This window comes from Ambystoma mexicanum, chromosome 6q, assembly GCF_040938575.1.
Source record: "Ambystoma mexicanum isolate Mex_15411 chromosome 6q, UKY_AmexF1_1, whole genome shotgun sequence".
In the NCBI taxonomy this organism is placed as follows: domain Eukaryota; kingdom Metazoa; phylum Chordata; class Amphibia; order Caudata; family Ambystomatidae; genus Ambystoma; species Ambystoma mexicanum.
Genome location: NC_090937.1, coordinates 1,108,483,066 through 1,108,503,264, shown reverse-complemented (window position 1 = coordinate 1,108,503,264; position 20,199 = coordinate 1,108,483,066). Strand labels below are relative to the sequence as shown.

Here is a 20,199-nt window from a genome sequence, read left to right as displayed (position 1 = left end):
ACCAATTGAAGGAGTTTTACATGAAGAGGTAATTCTGCTCCATCTTTAGCTAAATGATATGCTGATTTAGGCTTTATGTCTACAAGGTCCTTCAACAATTCATCTTCCTACTTCACCATGGGAAGACATCCCTGGTCCCATCCCAATCTTTGATTTTCCTTGGGGGCCACTTCAAGTCCAACCTAGGTATTTGTATCCAAGGCAATGGTTTCCAGGGGTTCTGCATGTTTTTACAACACATTTCTTCATCACACCTCTTTTTACCACAGATATGTTACTGTCTAATGCCGGTGGCGCACTCCGCACCGTTTTCCCCCACACACCTCCCATTCCACTGACATCCCACCCCATATTTGCTTACTCAAACACCCTCCTACATTTTGGGTGAAAGAAATTGTAAAAATAAATTGGTAGAAAATCAGCAGTGAAAAATGACTGCAGTGGAAAATGCGTGTCAAAAAGACTGGGTATGATTTCCAGGATCTTTCTACACTTCACCACGCTCCTTTCCTCTCACAAAGCTACCACCCACCCCTTTCTGAGGTTTTAGGGTGATCTAGCTTCCCTAGTGTCCATTATTCCATGGGCAATGTTCCATCTTCTGATATTGGGGTCTCTAGTCTCAAAAAAAATTAAGGACATCCTCCCATTCCATACCAACCTTAAGCAGAGCTGACAGTGGTGGTTGGCCCCACATCATGTTAACATAAATACTGCTTTCATTTCCCTACACCTTCAGTTATCACCACAGACGCAAGCCACATTGGTTGGGGAGGGCAACCCTTGGCTCTCAGTCCTGAACAGGATAATGGTTGTGGCTAGAAGCAGCTCTCTCTCCTTCAACTACAGAGAACCCTTAGTGATTATCTTGGCTCCACTGGGGTTTTCCCCACTTTTACTGGACTCAAACATACACATACAAACAGAAAATATGACAGCCAAGGTGGATGTAAACAGACAAGTGGGCACATGGAACAGAAATTCTTCCTATCTGGTGATCCATCAGATGCAGCCAAGCATCTCAGGCGTTCCCCTCCCGGTGGAACAGAACCGTCTAATATGTATGCACTGATCTGGATCTCAATTGATTAGAACGGTTAGCCCCCCACTTTCAATGCCAAATTACCAAACTTCTGCACTAGACATAGGGTTTCGAGAGAATGGGGGCAAGATGTCTTGTTCCTCCGGTGACCAGATGGTCTATTTTATATATTGCGTCTGATGTCCCCTCATTCCAAATATCTGGATTAAGATCAGGAGAGTGGGAGGATATGTTCTATTAACAGCCTCCTATCTACCTTGAAGAAGGTGGTTCCATCAGATCTGCAATCTCATCATCTCCACAGGATGCCACCTGACCTTCTAATTCAATCTGGTTGCCTCCCCTCTTCTTTCAGTAGTGACTCGAGGCAAACTATACCTGATGGTCTAGATCTACCAAAAGGGTGGTTGTCTCCCACACTGGCAAGAGCATGCCAACATTCTAGGAAACCCTTTATGCACCAATGATGTAATACCTACTGAAAAGGTTTTGTCTTTTGTTGGTGTAGCAAAACAATGGATCCAGTGTCTCTCACATCCGCTTCACCTTGATCACCATCGGTATCCAACTTGCGAGTCCAGTGAGCAGCTGCTAAAGCTTTTCATTTAGCCTGGGACAATCAGAAGTTAACAGGCTCACTGGTCTCCAGCCTCCTTCAGAACTTTACCTTTTCCAGACCCCTGAATCCTATACGTTCACCTCTCTGGGATCTTCCTCGGGTCTTACACGCCCTCCAGAAACCTCTTTTGAAACGCTGGTTCATTCTCTCTTGCCTTCCTATGTATCCACTATGATTCACTTTTTGGTGGTGTTCCCCTCTGCTATACGTCTGGGGGAGTGAGGGGTTCTCTAGTCATCTCCCTTCCTGCTATTATCCAAGGAGTATGTGCTTCTTAGACTGGATCCAACCCTTGTCCCTAAGGTGACCTCTTCATTCCATCGGTCCCAGGAACTCATTCTGAAAGCATCTTCTGCATCACCAAGCTCACACTCAGAACGAGCTTACATATTCTGGACATTCCCGTGCCATTCCACATTACCTGGAGAGAATGCGAGCATTCAGAAAAACCAATAACTAGAAATTCAATCCACAGAGGAGTCAAACACTTGTCCTCACCACAGACGATATTATATGATATGATATGTTATTTATATCGCACTTAATACCCAGAGGTTTCTAAGCGCGGACCCGGCGATCGAACCTGTGTTTCTCTGCGTCGTCTTGCTTCCAAGGCGAGCGCTTTGCCGCTGAGCTATCCTCCCGAGACTTAAATGGCTCAAATTGGCAAACATCCTGACTTATGATCTGGAAAATCTCCAATCCTGTCCTTACCTCAGACACATTCCACCAAGTAAGTGACCGCGCTATGGACATAACCACAGGAAGTCATGACGAACATATGCCGGACAGCAACATGGTCTTACCCGGGTACTTTTAGCTATCATTACAATATCCATGTAGCAGATGTTGCGGAAGCACAATTGAGAACAGATGTTCTTCAATCCGCATTGGGTTCATTCTGGTTCCACCATTTCAGATCTTCCGGTACCATCCTATGCATAGATATTACTTTTTGATACATTCAAACAAGGCAGGATGTAAATATGATCATATCTCTGTCATTTCTGAGGAAAAAGGGAAATTGGGACAGCTTGCTTTACCCACATAAAACAACAACTGTGCGATGAGGAAGTGATTACACTGAGTAATGACGATCACTGGTAAGTAATCAGCATTTGCCAGGACATTGAGCCAGTAAGTTACCTGAAATATGCTTAGATGAAATGTGGAGACAGGGAACCTGGGAAGAGTCAGCGGCAGTGAAAAGTAGGCTGTGGGCGGCGGCAAAAACGTGAAGTGTTTATTCGAAGCTGTTAGCCCTGGGCTAGGGGAACGTTTATTGTTTGCTTCTGTGACTTCGTTTTAAGCTCTTTCGCATCTGGTACACCTCAGTGAACGCTACACAATAGCAAAGTATATGTGAGTGACCTAAGCAGCAGACTAGACTCAGCACTGACATTTCAGCCTCCCAATGCCATCTGAAACAATGTCATTGTGAGCATCGCCTGGGCTCACTAACCAGGTGAAATGAGTTATGATGAAGTTAAGTTGGGCCTCATTATAAGCATGAACTACGGTACCGGTAAGCATGCCGGTACCGTAGTTCCTGGACCGCCATACTACGAGCTGGGCTCGCGGGCGCCTTTCAGCCCGGGCAGAGCGGCACCGGCGAGCACAGCACGTGGGATGCACCGGCACCATTCTGAATGCTGCCGGTGCATTCGACGCCCCATTCCCATTCAGCCCTATGGGGCCGAATGGGGATGGGGAGACCCTTATTGCCAGCACCCGCAAATGGGCAATTACCAGGTCCGCTAAACTCGGCATGACCCGGTTCTTGCCCATTCGCAGGTGCCGGTAAAAATGTAAGTCCGGCGGCAGCCATGCCGGTTATGCCGGCACGGCTACTGCCGGAGTTGTAAAGAGGCCCGTTGTCTTTTAAAAAGCAAGCTAATATTCACAAGTCTTCCTGCAGCGCATCATTCTTTCACAGATTCCTTTTTCCAACAGGTGCAGATTTTATTACCATTTTGGAGAGCGATGCATCGAAACCTTACCTGGGCAACAACGATCTGACCATGTGGTTAGCAGAAAGGCTCGGCTACTACTCTGATTTTGGTCCAAGTACAAGGGATCACACATGGGGGTAAGCTATGCATGAACAATGAATCACAATCCAATACGAAAGGAGAAACGTGTAACTACTCTCTACGACAGTGAGTGTTAGAGATGTTCGGCTGGATTTATAAAGACCTAGTGCTTAAGTTGTGAGGGTGTTTGCCAGGGCTCAGCCCCGGCACTTATTTATGAGCCCCAGCACTTATTGCCTCACACACACTTTAATTATGAAGTGGTGATAGTCAGTGTGTCCATTCACCAGTGGTGATAGTCAGTGTGTCCATTCACCACAAGGAGCAGGGACGAGCTATTGTGTAACCCCAAATATGTAGACACTGCGGGGAGCAGCTAAGGGTGGTGGCAGCAGTGGGGCCCACCCGCAGTGTCACAGGAGTGCTAGAAAATATTTGGGCCCTGGCACTTATTTTTTTACAAAGACGCAGGGTAAATATTGCCTTACCCCAGCACCAAATTCGTGAAGTTGTGCAGTGATAAATATTTTAACTTCGGTTCTACCTATAATCCCACCACACAGATTTTACAAAAAACTTTAAATGCACGCAGGGAATCCCAGCTTTACCATTTACGTTCTGCAGGGTCTATTGCATGCAATTTTAAAACTTCACAAGGCGAAGGGCAGAGGAAAAGAGTCAAATCAGGGCAAACTCGCTTTTTGCACTTTCATTTTCCTCTCTTGAGAAAAGTGCAAACGCAACCTGCGAATACACTTTCCAGGTGGAGTTTACTAGATTTCTAAGGAATACGCCTGCTCTTGTCTTGTTTCAAAACCAAGGCAATTTCCATAGGAGCCCAATCATTGGGCCTCATTATAAGTTTGCCGGTCCGGGAACTACGGTACCGGTAAGCATGGTGGGACTATACTTCCCGGACTGGCTAACTACGAGTTCTGCTCGCGGGTGCCATTGCGGCTGCCAGGCCTGACCTGGCGGCCGTACCGGCACCCGTGAGCAGAGCATGTCGGATGCACGGGCCGGTGCATCCGGCTTCCCCGTCCCTATGGGACTCAAATTGTAATGGGGAAGAATATTTTCCGGCTCCCAGGAATGGGCAATTACTGGGTTCAGCAAGGCCGTAATGACCCAGTAATTGCACATTCCTGGGCACCGGAAAAAATAAAATACAGGCGGCAGCCGTGCCTGTATTACAGGCACGGCTACCGCCAGCCTCCTAATGAGGCCCATTGTATGCCGGCGTGAAAATCTAATGCTGGCGTACAACAAAACACAAGACTGAGGAGGAATGGAGGGCAGATACCTTATGTCTGATTTGTGCCGCTCCTCCGCCTTGTCACAGCAGCCAAATGGGGCAAAGTAAGAAATGGAGGTGCAAACACATTATGCCCACGTTTTTATGCTCCTATTTTCTATTCCGCCACATTTAAACTGAGGCCCCTCAGGTTTATGTGTAATCTTGGATTTTAAAAATAATTATGCATCATATTTCGAGTTAAATTCGCAAGTGAATTTCTGAACACACTAGTATTACCTGCAATTTGAATACATTTTTGGGTTAGATCTCAAACTCAAGAAAAATATAGAAAAATGCGCAGCTCGAAATTCAAGTGACAAAACGAAACAAAAAAGTGCTTTGCAAGAAAATTGCACATGTTTTCTGACAAACCTGTGCAGTAGGGACCCCAGCCGGCCCATAGGACTGAGGGTTTCAAAACAGCACTTTGAGATGAGTAACAGCACCCTTGAGATGGATGGGGATGTAGATTAATACTCTCCCATCAAATCAATAATGACAACTCAATAGTTTGGCAAAGGGAGTCTGTTTAATGACAAGTACAAACAATGGGGAGTTCATGAATATCAGCAATCGCTCGATCTTCCTTCTCGCTTCAACTCCAATTAATTTCAGAAAACAACAGAACATTTATATCAAAAACTCATCATCACTGAGGTGTAACTTTTAAAACTTAGCATGCAACTTTATTGGTTCTAGGAAGGTAACTTTCATATAGGTATTATATCTGTATATGGTAATGGGGAAAGGGGATTGGATAGACAATAGCAGGTGGGGCATCTAAGCCCTTCCTTCAAAATGACTACTGTAAACGTCCCTAAAAGTACGACGTCTCATTGGTTATACTAACTATAGGACCCTAGATTACATGGTCCACTTTGATTGGGTTGGCATCAACCCCACTCACACTTTTCCACTTGCTCTTAGCAGCGTTCAGAATAGCCGGCCAGGTGCAAGGAGTTTGTCTGCACCCCAGCTTCCCTCCAATTATAGTTACAATTAATCATCATTTCAGTGGTCATGTGTCAATTATTTCTTTGTGGTTGGCCTTGAGTCTGCTTCTTGGTCTGGGAAAGTTAAGGCATCTGGGCATGGCAAGGGTCCATGCATAGGTGTGAAAGTCTCATCCCTTCTGCTTGCTCGTTCACGTGATTTCGACGCAGAGAAATCGGTCTTTCCTTCATGAAATGTTGTGTATTTGATTTAATTCTGCCAGTCGTCTGCCATCTGTGGCTTACTTTGACCTTTATGAACAGGATACTCTGTTCTTCTTCTCATTAATTGTATCCACCGTTGGCCTATTTCAGCCGATACGACCTTGGCTTCTTGACATGGTTATTTTCATCTGAGTTTCTCTCCGTCTTTAATTCTTGATTTGTTTGCTGCAAAACTCTCCTCTTGAGACCTTTAATAACCTTTGGTTGATTCTGCTCTTGTGCATAGTGGAAATATACTTATATAAAGTGCTCATTTTGAGGTGGATATGTATAGGTGGCACTTGCCGCAATCTATCTTACTACTAAGCATAAGCAATCCTCACGATTTCTGTGCTTCTTGCAGTTACTGTGCATGTGTACACGGTTATACTAACTGAGTATCTTCATCGTGCTTATGGCGTAATATTCTGATATTTTGACATCAGTTTCTTCACTTTAGGATCAGGATGTCACTTATTCATGGTGTTTCATCTTTTTTCATCATTCTCAGGCCATTATATCTTGTATATGTGAGTCAGTCTGAGTTCTTATGACATCATCATTTGTCTTCCTTCAGCATCTTCTTAGCTTCTTCAGGTATTGCATTATGACAATCGTCATTCTGTCTCACTTGTCGATATGGTTTTTTCAATGGGTACCCAACTGTCCAGGTTTTCTTAGGTGTCGGTACTTCAATAGGTACTGTTATTCTGATAGGTACTGGACAGAGACCCACTGCGGCACTCTGCTGGTTCATTTGCTCATCATAGGTCACATATTTTGGTGTGAATTGTCCTGTTACTTCAAAATGGGTAGGAGTGTGAATCGTGCTTGGTACCTCCTCTACACTCCCCCCTCTGGGCAATTCATCAACCACTTTCACTTCTTCTTTTGTATCCACTTTTATTTCATCCTCTGGATCCAGGGATAGAGGTCTGAAGAAATGTCTCTTTGGGGTCCATATTTGTATGACTCCCTTCAAGCTTCCTGCTGTTCTTACATGCTCATCTTTGTTCCATGTCATAAGTTGACATTGTCCACTTGGACTGCAATAGATCCAACTTCCTACACAATTTCTATATTTCCTTGGATACCAAAACTTCGTTCCTTCTGGTGCATAAATGCTGGCTTTCACAAAGCCTCTTATTTCTTCATCAGTCAGGTCCTTGGCCTTCCATCCTGACTCAACATCAATCATGATCTTCAGCCCTATGGCCTTTTTTGCAGTTTTCTGGCACTGAGATATTATTATCTTGATAACACAGAATCCGAGCAATATCATCACTAGCAGGGCTCCTTGGAATTTGAATGCATCTGCCATCCATTGTGGAACCCATAATAACAGTGATCCAAACCAATTGTCGTCATCAACTTCGTCAGCTTCATCAATCATTTGATTCTGTAGTTTCCTCAGCATACCTATGGCCTCTGTTAAGGTTCCAGGTTCCATTTTCGTCATTATGAGATGGTATAATTGTGCATCATGATTCTCAGATTTTTGCACAAACACCTCGATCCATAGCTGTGATCATGTCAAGGACATATCTGTTCTAGACAGTCATTAGTTGAATCGCCCCTAACTCTTCCTTGATTGCATTGAATGCTTTTATGGTCGTGTTGATGGTCTGCAGTAACTCCTATCTGGTTATCTGTAACCATTTAGTATTTGCTCCAACCTGAACTCTTGGCCTCAGAATTGTCGTGAACACTGATGAGGTGAGGCTGAACAACCTGTGTTAATACGGGATTGCATGAAAGGCTTCTTCTGATTTGGCAGAAAAGTAATTCTCTCTCTTCATTTGGCTCATCAGTTCCACAGATCTCTTCTTCCTCATATGAGCATCTGCTTTTGGGAAACTGTCAATGTTCAGATCACTTTTTGGAATCACAAGTGCTGGGACATGGACATTTACTAATGTACATATACCTCCCCAATTCTTTGGCAGTCTGATTTATGGTTTCGATCCACATGCTCAATAATGATCCATGATTACTGCTGTTCCATGTATCATTCCTGGAGCGTCGAATACTCGTCCACAGTCCTGATTCTCTCCCATTTTCCTTGTGCCATTATTCCTGAAGCAGAATTTTGGACTCTCCGATGGCACTATCTGCAAGGGTCCTCCTCTGTCTTCGACCATCGTCAATAGTTTAGCAAGTCTTGGCCATAATGGCTTGCATCTATTTTGAAATGTCAATGGTAGCCTGGTAACGCCCAATGACCATCCATGCTCTGCAGATCACTACTCCTTTCTCCAATCTGTCTTGTGAAAGCACTGTTCGCCAGATTTGCATTTGGCCTCTGTTCTTCCAACTCCGAGCTTCTTCTGGAGTTTTCCCTTGAAAGTTCAGTCTTTGGTGTGTCTCTCTTCTGATCTCTGCTCCTTTAACTCCAGGCTTATCATATCTGATCACAACGTTCTTTGTTTTTCCATTGTTTCTTGTTGTTATGTCCTGGACATAATCGTCTTGTTTTGGATCAGTTGCTTCAGTTGCTCACTTGAGTGAAGCATCACTTCCCATGAACTGGCCTCTGGTCTTGCACATTGCTATGTGTGATAGACAGTGTGCTGTCTGTACATCTATTTCGACAGCTATGAAGATCTTTGACTTCCCCATGCTGTAAGGTAGGAGTGCACAAACAAAGCATTCTTCCTTGGAATTTCGTCGTCCAATGTCTTTCAAATGTTTGTATCAGATGTTATTTCCCAAGTGTGCTGTGCTGTCCAGGTAGTCATTTAGTTTGTTATTATCTTCTTGTGTGCTTCACCTGATTCTTAAGGTTTTCCTGTAGTTTTCTATCATCACATCTTTAATCGCATCCATATAGCTTTTTCTTGCTGGAGGATTCTCAGGCATCTCCATCCGAGGTTCTTGCGTAGTAGAAAGCTCTGTCATTGCTTCCTTATCTCTTTACCTTTTCCTGACTTTGGCTATGAACGGCCAAATTAATTCTGCTATCATCTCTGCATGTGATAGTTTTGTAGGACTTGTACTTGTCCCTTTCATTGTTGGATTGAGGGTGCTTCTCAATGCTGTCTCTGTTTGTTTATTTTCCAACTCCTTTTTTCTCTTTAAAAGTTAATCTTTTTCCATTTGTCTTTTGACTACACTTATAGTGGAACTTCTCATTGTTGGTTGTCCAACCTTCACCCATTCTTTGGCTTGTGGTTCTGCAGTTATTGACACTAGACCAGGTGTATGTGCACTCATCGTTTGCGTGTGTGAAATCCCATTTGGTACCGTCGCAAATCGCTCTGTTCTTGGGAGCCAGACTCCACACAGTGGCGCAATTGGCTTTGTCATCTGAGGAAAGGATGAAGGCCATCCTGTGCAAGGTACAACAGCTGTTGACCATGGAGGTAGCCAGGGTGAGGTCCATCAAGTCCCTACTTGGCATGATGTCCTCGTGCATCTACCTCGTGCGCCTATGCAGGTTACGGATGTGACCACTACAGGAGTTCCTCGACGCCCGTTGGATGCAAGTGGCGGGCAGCTTTGAAGACAAGATCTCACTCAACGAGACTTTCCGCCAAGCGATGCAGTGGTGGGGCACCCACGTACATCTAGCAGAGGGCATGGACTTCTAGACCCCGGCACATCATGAAACGGTGATGACGGATGCCTCTCTGGAAGGATGGGGAGCGCACACCGGAGATCTCCACGCAAGTGGCCTTTGGCTCCCGGAGGAGAGGTCACTACACATCAACGTCCTGGAGCTCCAAGCTGTGTTCTGGGCCCTCAGGTTGTTCCTTCCGTCCCTCAAGGGCAAGGTGGTAAGGGTCTTCACTGACAACACCACCACAATGTTCTACATCAGGAAGCAGGGGGGCCCCAGACCCCCAGCCCTATCCAAGGAAGCGCAGGATCTGTGGCACTGGGCCGTTGCCCAAGGGATGTCCCTGGTGCCCTTCCATCTGGCAGGAATAAAGAGCACCATTGCCGACTTACTCAGCAGGGAGCTGCGCTCGTGCCACGAGTGGGAACTTTGGCAGGATCAAGTGGATCTCCTATTCCGACAATGGGGCAATCCCCAGATTGACCTATTCGCTACGGCAACAAACAGCAAGTGCCGAAGGTTCGCCAGCAGGCTTCCCCAGCCGGTGAGCATGGGCTATGCCTTTTCATTCCCCTGGGACGGCCTGTTCCTGTATCCGTTCTCCCCATTGCCGTTGCTGCTGCGACTCATCAGTCAACTCAGACGGTCCCGGTGCAGGATGATCCTCGTTGCACCGGCATGGCCGAGGCAGATCTGGTTCCCGGACCTTCTGGACATGTCAACGTCCCCCCCCCGGTCAAACTACCGACGGACGCGGATCTTCTCACCAGGGAAGGAGGCGCCATCCTCCACCACGGCCCAGGATCGCTGAACCTGCAGGCCTGGCTCCTGCAGCACTAGAGTTCGGAGGGTACGATATTCCAGCAGACTGCAAGGAGGTGCTTGCAAAGGCCAGGGTGTCCACGACTCTCAAGTGCTATGGACACAAATGGAAGAGGTTCTCTGTCTGGTGCCGTGCACAGAAGATTAACCCTCTGCGGATTACGTACTTGTCCCTTTCAAGTGCTCAAGTGCTGGCGTACTTGCTATCGCTGGCCAAGGCGGGGCTGGCACATGCCTCCATCAAGATCCATCTGGTGGCTATCTCCTGCTACACCAGAACTCCGGGGCGATCATCTCTGTGGTCCCATCGCCTGGTGAAAGAATTCATGAAAGGACTCTCCCGATCGTTCCCGCCGGTGAAGGCTCGGGCCCCGGCGTGGGAGCTCAACGTGGTGCTGACCAGGCTCATGGGGCCGCCATTCGAGCCTTTGCATTCGGCACCATTGAAGTTCCTGTCGTGGAAGACAGTGTTTCATGTGGCCATCACCTCCGCACAACGAGTGGGAGAGATCCAGGCCCTCTCTTGTAAACCTCCATACCTGACATTCCACAAGATGAGGGTAGTGCTGAGGACGCACCCCTCCTTTATACCCAAGTTGCCGTCGGACTTACATCTCAACGAGCCCTTGGTGTTACCTGTTTTCTTCCCGTCACCTTCGTCGCCGGCTGAGAGGACTTTGCACTCACTGGATGTGGCTAGAGTGCTGAAGTTCTACATGGACTGCACGAAGGGTCTTCAGAAGACATCACAGTAAACTTTGGACCTGTGAACCAAGGGAACGCCCTCTTGAAGGCTTCCATTTCCAGATGGCTCTCCCGCTGCATCATGCACTGTCACCGGTTGGCAAAACGACCATTGCCCGGCCGCCAGAGAGCCCATTCAACCATAGCGATCGCTGCTACCACAGCGTTCTTGTCTGGTGTGCCCCTGCTGGACATCTGCAGGGCTGCTACGTGGAGGTCGACGCACACCTTCACGAGATTCTACTGTGTCGACCGGGATTCCAGGGAGGAGTCCAGAGTCGGCCAGACAGTGCTGCGCAACCTGTTCGCTTGAAGATGAGCCTGGTGAGGAAGTAAGAGTTGCTTAATGTTGAGCCTTGCCACCTCCCGTGGTTGTGCATGTGTGTACTGCTATGTATTCTTTTATTCATGAGCATGTGAATCCATGCCAGACCCCATGCTGGAGAAGGAACAAGTTACTTAACTGTAACTGTTGTTCTCCAGCATGGGTCTCGCATGGATTCACATGCAAACCCTCCCTCCAACCGCTCTGCGGCTCTTCTCTTGGTCCTACTGCCACTTTACGTGCTACCAAATCTGAAGATGGCTGCCAGAGGAGGGGCTTAGGTAGAGGGAAGTCATTGGCTGGGGGCAGTACGACCCAGAGATCAGTGATTGGTTACTAGTAGAAAGACAGTTCAGAAACAAAACTGGAACGGATTTTTTCTTTACCGAGGATACCCAGCCTGACGACGAGGAATGAGCATGTGAATCCATGCCAGACCCATGCTGGAGAACAACAGTTACAGGTAAGTAACTTGTTCCTTCTGTGTTCTGTGCTACCCTGCACCCTTTTTGTCTCCGCTGCAGCCGTCCTGAAATTACAGTAAGACAAGATGTCTTGCAATTCAAGTCATTTTGCATTTCTGATCCTAACACTTCCCCAGTTAGCTGAGCATCACATCTAGCTCTATCTCAGGGTGTTAGTGGCGTGTGCATCCTTCTGCCTGTCACTATTTCATGCGTCGTGAAATGGTGTCAGAACAAGGCTGGTTTCTGAGCGCATACAGTGCCAATGGAAGGCAGTGTAGCCATCCCTTCTTTAGAGTAAGCTTCAACTTGGCCATCCTTTCCTTTAACAAGCCATTGAGCTTCTTGCATATCTCATTACCTTGAGAATGATACACCAAAGAAAAATTGTGCTTTTTACCAAGCAACAAGCTGATCTGTTCAAACAATGCATTAACAAAGTGAGGTCCATTGCCTGACCTCATGACTTCACATATTCCCCATCTGGGAAATACCTCCCTCACCAGAAATGTGGCTGCACAGGTCGAGTGTGGGTGTGTACATGGACCTGCTTCTATCCATCTAGAGAATGGACACACCACATCAATTAGGTACCTGTAACCATTAAATACTTGAATCATATCAACATAATCGACATTCAAGTGCTGAAAAGGTTAATTGGGCCTTGGGATGACTCCTCTAGTTAACCGTAGTGTATGTCCAGCTGTGAACTGTTGGCAGATTATACAGTTCACCATACAAAATGCAACGTGCTCTGCCAAGTTCGGTATAAACCAGTCTTCAGCAATCGTCACTGCTAGATTCTCTTTTGTCATGTGCGCTGGATAGTGTAAGTGTTCCAGTTCTATTTTCAATAAGGCTATAGGCATCACCGGTTTACCAGTGCTGTCTTGTCGCCACAAGCTCTCAAAGGGGTTTAAATAACACCCTTGCCGCTTCCAGAGGTTCTTTTCTTCCTGTGGTGCCTCCCCTTGGAGCTCCATTAATTGGGTTTCCTCCATATTACTATAACCTTCAGGTTCACTTCGTTCAACAATCATTCTCTCATGCACATCAGTTATTTCCAAATTCATTATTATTTCGTCTTTGGTCGACGCATGCTTGGCTTCTGTGTCTGCTGCTTGATTTCCTCATTAGTTAAAATCTGTCCCTTTCGTGTGGGTGGCGCATTTCACTACCGCTATTCCCACTGGGAGGTGCCTTAATGAGCCTGTCCAATAAGGCTGCATGTTGCCCTGGCGTGCCGTCCGCTCAGAGGTAGCCCCTCGTTTTCCAGCACGCTAGGCCTACGTGCACTGTTGATGTCACATAGGCGGAGTCACTGCACACTGTCACTTACTGGTCTGCGTGATTCTGGAGCGCGAGTATCAACGCCAATAATTCTGCAGCTTGTGCTGAATAGTGAGATGGTAATCGTGCACTAATGAGTACTCGAAATTTTCCATTTGCCGTGTGCTTCATCACAGCGGTGCCTGTATGTCTCTGCCCATCATTTTGATCGATTCTTGAAGAACCATCAACGAAGACGATTTCTCCTTCTGCCAATGCATTTTCTTTCACTCTGGGACTCTCATCATAAAATTCTTCTTAGTTTGCGCAGTCATAGATTTGCTCTCCTTCAGTAACTGGTTCTGCTATAAACATAGCCAGGTTCACTATCTTACATTGAATTATCTTAATCGATAGATTTGATATGATCACTTCATAAGCAGAAGCTCTCTGAGATGTCAATGTGACTTTTGGTTTCTCTAGAATGGCAAATAGTGTGTGCTCGACGAACAACATCATTGAGCATCCCATCACAATGGTTGTAGCCTTCTCTATGGTGAATGCTGCGGCAGCTAAACTTTGTTCGCACGGGAAGTGGCCTCTCATCACTTGGTCCAAATTCCCACTTTAGTATGGCAGGGGATTGTACCCCAAGGTGGCTCTATGTGTGAGTACTGCTGTCATAACACTGCCATTTATGCGTGAAAACAGGTAGAATTCCTCTGCCTGATTTTGAATCCCTAAAACTGGTGCCATGCAAATGGCCTTTTTTAGTTCGATAAACCCTTCTTCCATGGTTTCGGTCCATTCCATTTTTCCTTTCATCCCCTGTGCTTTCTTTAGGGCTTGTAACAAGGGCTTGGTATAAGAGATGTAGTCAAAGATCCATGCCCTCACATAATTGCATAATCCTAGAAAACTCTGCATTTGTTTTATCGTGTGTGGCTTGCCTGTGTTTAATATGGCTTCAGCCCTTTCAGAGGTAACCCTTTTCCTCTCATGTGAGATCAGCTGGCCTATGTACAGCACTTCTTGTTGACAGTATTGTAACTTCTCTTTGTCAACTTTATATCCTTTCTCAGCCAATACAGTCAATAGCTGAATAGAATCATGCCTGCACATCTGCTCTGTCGTGCTGCAAATTAAGATGTCATCCACATATTGCAAGACAACACTCTCTAATGCAATATTGCTCAAGTCCATCTGCAGGACTCTGTTGAAAATTGAAGCGACTCACAGTACCCACAAGGTAACCTTGTGCTTTTCATGCGCATTTGCCTGAACGTGAATGACGTCTCAGTCTTTATGCAATGGGATTGAGAAAAATGTGTTTTTCAAGTCAATCACCGTGAAATACTTTGCCTCAACAGGTACATTATATAGGATTGTGGACGGGTTAGGGACTAAAGGAAACTCAGCCTCTACAATATCACTTATCGGCCTTAGATCTTGGATTAAACGCCAAGACCTTCCCTTTGATTTTTTGATAGGGTAAACTGTGGTATTGCATGATGACTCTGACGTCACTAAAATACCCTGCTCCATCATAGCAGAAATTGTCTTGAAAATCCCTTCATCTGCTTCCCTAGACATGGGATACTGCCATGCTTTTGATAAAATTGCTCCTGGTTTCAATTTAATCTTGACTTCTCCGACTCCTTTCAACAAGCCTACATCATAAGGGCCTGTAGTCCACACTGAGAGAGGCACCTTTGCTTTGTCGTCATCAAAATATTCAGGACGGTTTTTTGCCAGCATCATTCTCGGGGGCACCTCTCTTTTGATCATTTTCACTCAATAAATAAGATTAACCTCAACTGCTGTTTCATCTACACCTGTTTGCTCTTCAAACAGATCCTCATCAGTGACGTCAGTCAATCTGTATCCTTCCTCAATGGCAATTACTGTGCACCATTTTCTGCCTTTGTCATCACAACCGTCGATCAGTGCCATTTTTCCTCGCACTATGGCTGCGTGTATTGCCAAGGGAAACACTTGTCCTTTTTCCTCATGCATAGGTATTCTTGGCCTAAATAGAAACTCATCTGGAGTTCTCATTAGTTTGTCTGTAATGCCTGGTAACCATGACATTAATATACGCACTCCATACCCTAATATTTCTGGTTCCAATGGAACAGCTCTCATAGCCGTTTGTCCTGCGTATATGCTCTGATAAGTTTGCATACGTTCAAATAATGCATTCCTGGAGTTGAACATACTATGCCATTCTCCGTGAACGAGATTGTCATGTCTAACTTTGTCATTAGGTCTCGCCCCAATATATTTCCTGGGGTTTTCCTTGAATACAGCATTCTCCTATAAAAACTGGAAGTTCTTTTGTAAAGGGAAAATTACTTGTTGCTCCTGTGAAGCCCTGAGTATTTATGGCATAGCCGGACAAGGAAAACTTGCCTTCAAGTATACATGAGCGTGTTGCACCTGTGTCAACTAAGCAGGAATATTCTTTATCCCCTATAAAGACATCTACCCTTGGTTCCTCATGAGGGTTTGGTGTCACTGATAGGATAGAACACATCAGGTTCCCCAGTGAGCTGTCCTAGTCCATATATAACCTTATCCCATGCTGAGAGAATGGACTTCCTCCATCACTAATGTTATTTCTCATTCCAGAATTCAGTACCTGTCCTGTACTTGTTGTCTGTAACAGTTGCACCGGTGACTGTTGAGACTGTCCTTGCGGGAAATCTGTCATATTCTGAGGTTGCAAGCTTTGCTGTGCTCCTGGCGCTTGCTGTTGCACCGTGTGATGTTGTGCAACTCCATTTCCTCCCTGCTTTAAAAACACAGGTGGATTCACCATCCCTACTCTTGTTCCTTGGTCATTTTGCACCATGCCTTGACTTCTGCATGTGCGTGCTAGATGCCCTGACATCCCACACATCCAACATATTGGCGGTGGTCTAATTATTTGCCCATTTGACATGTCCTGATTTCCATTTTGCATGTTTTGAAAACCTCCCTGATTACTCTGGAAACTTCCCTGATTAGTCTAACATCCTCTTCCTCGAAAGCCTCTCCCCTTGGGTAAAACCCGTTATTGCCTTGATCACCCTGCCCTTGATCATTGTGCGTTCAATGGCATATTTTGACAATTTATTCTGCACTAATTTTGCCTCTTCAGCTTTTCGTACAGTCTCTTTTTTGTGATTTTTCTCTTGCAGCAGCCTGCAATAGTGAGATATGGTCAACTGTATTTCAGACCACGGTTTTGCCTCAATTCCTACCAATTTCTTGAGCTGCTTCTGTACCTGATATTGGCATAATATATGGTAGAACACGGGTATGGACTTCCCCCAAGATTCACGAGTTTTCAGCACCCATGCGTCTTGGATATTCTGAATGTAAAGCAAAGGATCCTCTGACTCCTTCATTTTACGTGTCATTATAGCTCCTATGTCAGAAGTATCCGGGTATAGCAATCATAATGCTTTCCATACCGCCGCTCTGCAATTGTTAAACAGAGCTCCATCATGCGCAGTATTAACTGTAGTTACGCCAGGGTAACCTGCACGTGTCCACACATTGTCAGCTCTATCACCAGGTATGGTGATTAAAAGACCCTTAATATCCCCAATAGCTAACGTGTTCCCTCCCGTCATTTTGTCTAGCTCATGTATCCATTTTCTACCTCCCAATGTTAACATTGGAAGCTTATTTTTCAGATTTTCTCGATCCATGTGTGGCCAGGGTATATACTGTGGCCTCGTGCTTCCCTTTTCGAGTAACGGGAATTGTAACACATGGCATTTTTCTATCCACTGCAGGGGTAATATTCCCACATCTCCGTCTACCTGGCAATGTCCTTAGTCTACTCACATAGGGTGGTGGAGACACCCAGCCCCCTCTGACCGTAAGATACTTCTTCGTGTTGGTCTGATTGTGTGGCTGACTCTGATGCCTTAGGTGCAGATCCACTAGAATCTGACCATCTTATTCCTTTTCCTCTAGAGCAGGGGTCTCCAACCTTTATGTTAGCGTGAGCTACTTTCAGTGGGGGCCAACAGCGAGAGCTACTTGTGGGCAATACCAGGGGTGGGGGTTGTTCATATACATTGGAACTTGTACTTTTTTTTAGCTGTAATTTTCCCTTTATAAATATAGGGAATAACGTATCCCTTCACTATTATGTTAATAAGTTCAAAAATCTCTTTATTGCATTCTTTTTTATTAGAAGTTCTTATATGTAGGAAAATTATTGGGACATTCAGTGTGAAGGTTGACACTGCATGCCATCCACCAGTGCCTTGTAGTCTGGTGTATACTTGATACAGCAACTCAAATGGAGTCACTCAGATGCTCATCGGTCAGGCGGGTTCGAAATTTTGATTTGATGAAGTTCATATCTGAAAATGCAGATTCACAGAGATAGGTGGAACCAAACAGAGAAGTCACTTTTAATGCTGCTTTGCAAATGATACTGTACTCCTTATAATCAGCAAGGCTCCAGAAATTGGTGTGAGATTGTCTGCTTTTCAACTGAATGTCCCCTTGCAGGCTGACACTCTCCATTCCCATAGCAAAACTGTTCAGAGTAAACAGCTCACTCATTTGTTCTGTAAATTCACAAACATTGACTTCCATGAAGGGGTTTGTGATGAACATCACACACGGTTCAATCCTCTTCAAATCCCTGAACCGGTCACTGAACTCTTCCTTAAGCCTGCTCTGGAGACTGTTGTATGTGTCTATGTTCAGGAGTTCAGGACTAGCTGTATGCTCTGTCAGCATTTGCATTACAGAAGGGAAATGATGCATTTTCCTTTTCTCCACTTGTTCACTGAAAAGGTTAAGTTTGGACTTGAATGTCTTTACTGCGCTTATCATGTCAGCAATGGTTTTACCCTTTCCTTGTAGTTCACAGTTCAGGGTATTTAATATCTCAGTAACATCTGCCAGAAATGCCAAATCAAGTAGCTAAGAAATGCTGCATAAGTGGCCGATGTCTTCATTTCTTGACCTCATGAAGTCTTTGATTTCTGGCAAAAGTGAAAGAAAACGACGTAGTATTTTCCCCCTGCTAAGTCATTGGTTTTCTGTGTGTAGCAACAACATTCCACGTTCCTTTCTCCGACCACTTCCCTCACCCCATTCAGAATCCTTTCAATTCTACGATGGGACATGTTAAAAGCCGGCTTTCTACATGCTGGCCACACTATTGTTTTCCAAATCTGCATCTAACAATTTCATAGGAAATAAAAGTAATTTCTGAACTCAAAAATGCTGCTTAAACTTGCATTCACTGTGTTTCTTTTTTGTCAGGCTACCACACAAATACACCATCATTTTTGTGTTCCTTCCTTTGTGTTTTATCACAGGTTACATTTATAAAGATGTTATATGCTTGACAAGTTGCTTAATCACATATAAATGCTTCTGTAGTGCTGACAGTAGTTATTAGGGAAATTAAACTGTGGGTTCATGGGTGTCAACTTTGATATTCATTACAGGGGTAGAAATACCCCAACCTCTGCTCTAAATATAAGCAAGCGTCCAGCCCTACCCATGCCCTGGCCAAACACATTTTATAGGAATTGCAAAAGTCATATGATCAACAAGCAGTTTTTTAATATTTAACATCTCGGCAACAGTCTCTCAACCTGCCAAGCTACCCTGGTAACCTTCTACTGTAGAGTGTGTCTATGGATCCCTTAATTTACTAAAAATAGCTGTATTACCAACTGTATTTTGGGTGCACCCCAGCCAGGGAAGTGGTTTAAAGTGGAACTGATGCACAGTGTGGAGTTTAGAAAGAAGCAGCATGAAAGAAGTTGCCCATTTTAAAACTTCTATTATGAACATTTTCTTTCAGTGGAGTTCAAATGCCAACTCTGCCCCCAACCTGGTCCTTGAGGGATCCCCCTTTACATTTTTCCCATTTCCACCACTGATTGGAATAGTGTACCTGCACATCTCATTCACGTTGCAATGGCCTACTATTATTGTTATTAGAAACGGCAGGGCTCTGGCGAGGAAGTCCCGAGGGGGCTTGCTCGCCAGAGCCCTGCCTTCTAAAAATAGCTTACATGACTGAAAATGAGCCCAGGGTCAAAACGGAGGCATGCAGCTATCATGCTGAATGTCTCCGCTTCACCCTGGGCTGACTTCCAGTCATATGAGTTACTATTAGAAACGGCAGGGCTCTGGCGAGGTAGGCCAGAGGTGGCTTGCTCGCCAAAGCCCTGTCACCTAAAGGTAGCTCATATGATTGAAAAATAGGCCCAGAGTGAAGCGGAGACATTAAGCATCATAGCTAAATGTCTCCATTTCACCCTGGGCTTCATTCTGCTGAGCTGCCCGCCCCATTGACAGCACACACAACAGCTGTGCACACAGGGGCTGTGGTGGCTTGGCAGAAAACAAAGGAAAAAAAAGATTAACTTACCCCGATCCACCCGACCCAACTTACCTCAACAAAAGATGTTTCCCTGGAATGCCACTGTCAGCTTGCTCCTGCAATCCAAGCCCCAGCCTCAGCCACCTCCAAAACAGATCCAAAAACGATGCGAGGCGCCATGCCCCGGCAAACTGAGTAGCACAAAGAAACCACTGTGGCCAATGGGAGCACAGCTCCCATCAAGGAACATGCTCTGGCCAATCACAAGGTGCAATCTATATGCTATAGAGAATTGCAGGCTTGTGATTGGTCAAAGCACTTCATGGCATCATTTTTTTTTGGTCTTTTTTTACTGAAACTCAAGTGTGAGCTACTTCAAAGGCTCTGGCGAGCTACTCGTAGCTTGCGATCGACTGTTTGGAGACCACTGCTCTAGAGAAACGTTTTTTGTGTCTTCTCTCATCTTCTCTTTCC

General features: G+C 45.4%; 1 protein-coding gene across 3 annotated transcripts in view; it reads left to right on the top strand.

The window, feature by feature from the left end:
- CWH43 (cell wall biogenesis 43 C-terminal homolog) overlaps positions 1 to 20,199 on the top strand; it is a 533,223-nt gene that overhangs the window by 384,086 nt on the left and 128,938 nt on the right. For all 3 annotated transcript variants that reach the window (XM_069631684.1, XM_069631685.1, XM_069631686.1), the window contains exon 11: positions 3,615 to 3,750. In XM_069631684.1, the coding sequence (XP_069487785.1) occupies positions 3,615 to 3,750 (136 nt within the window). The remainder of the gene's footprint in view (positions 1 to 3,614; positions 3,751 to 20,199) is intronic.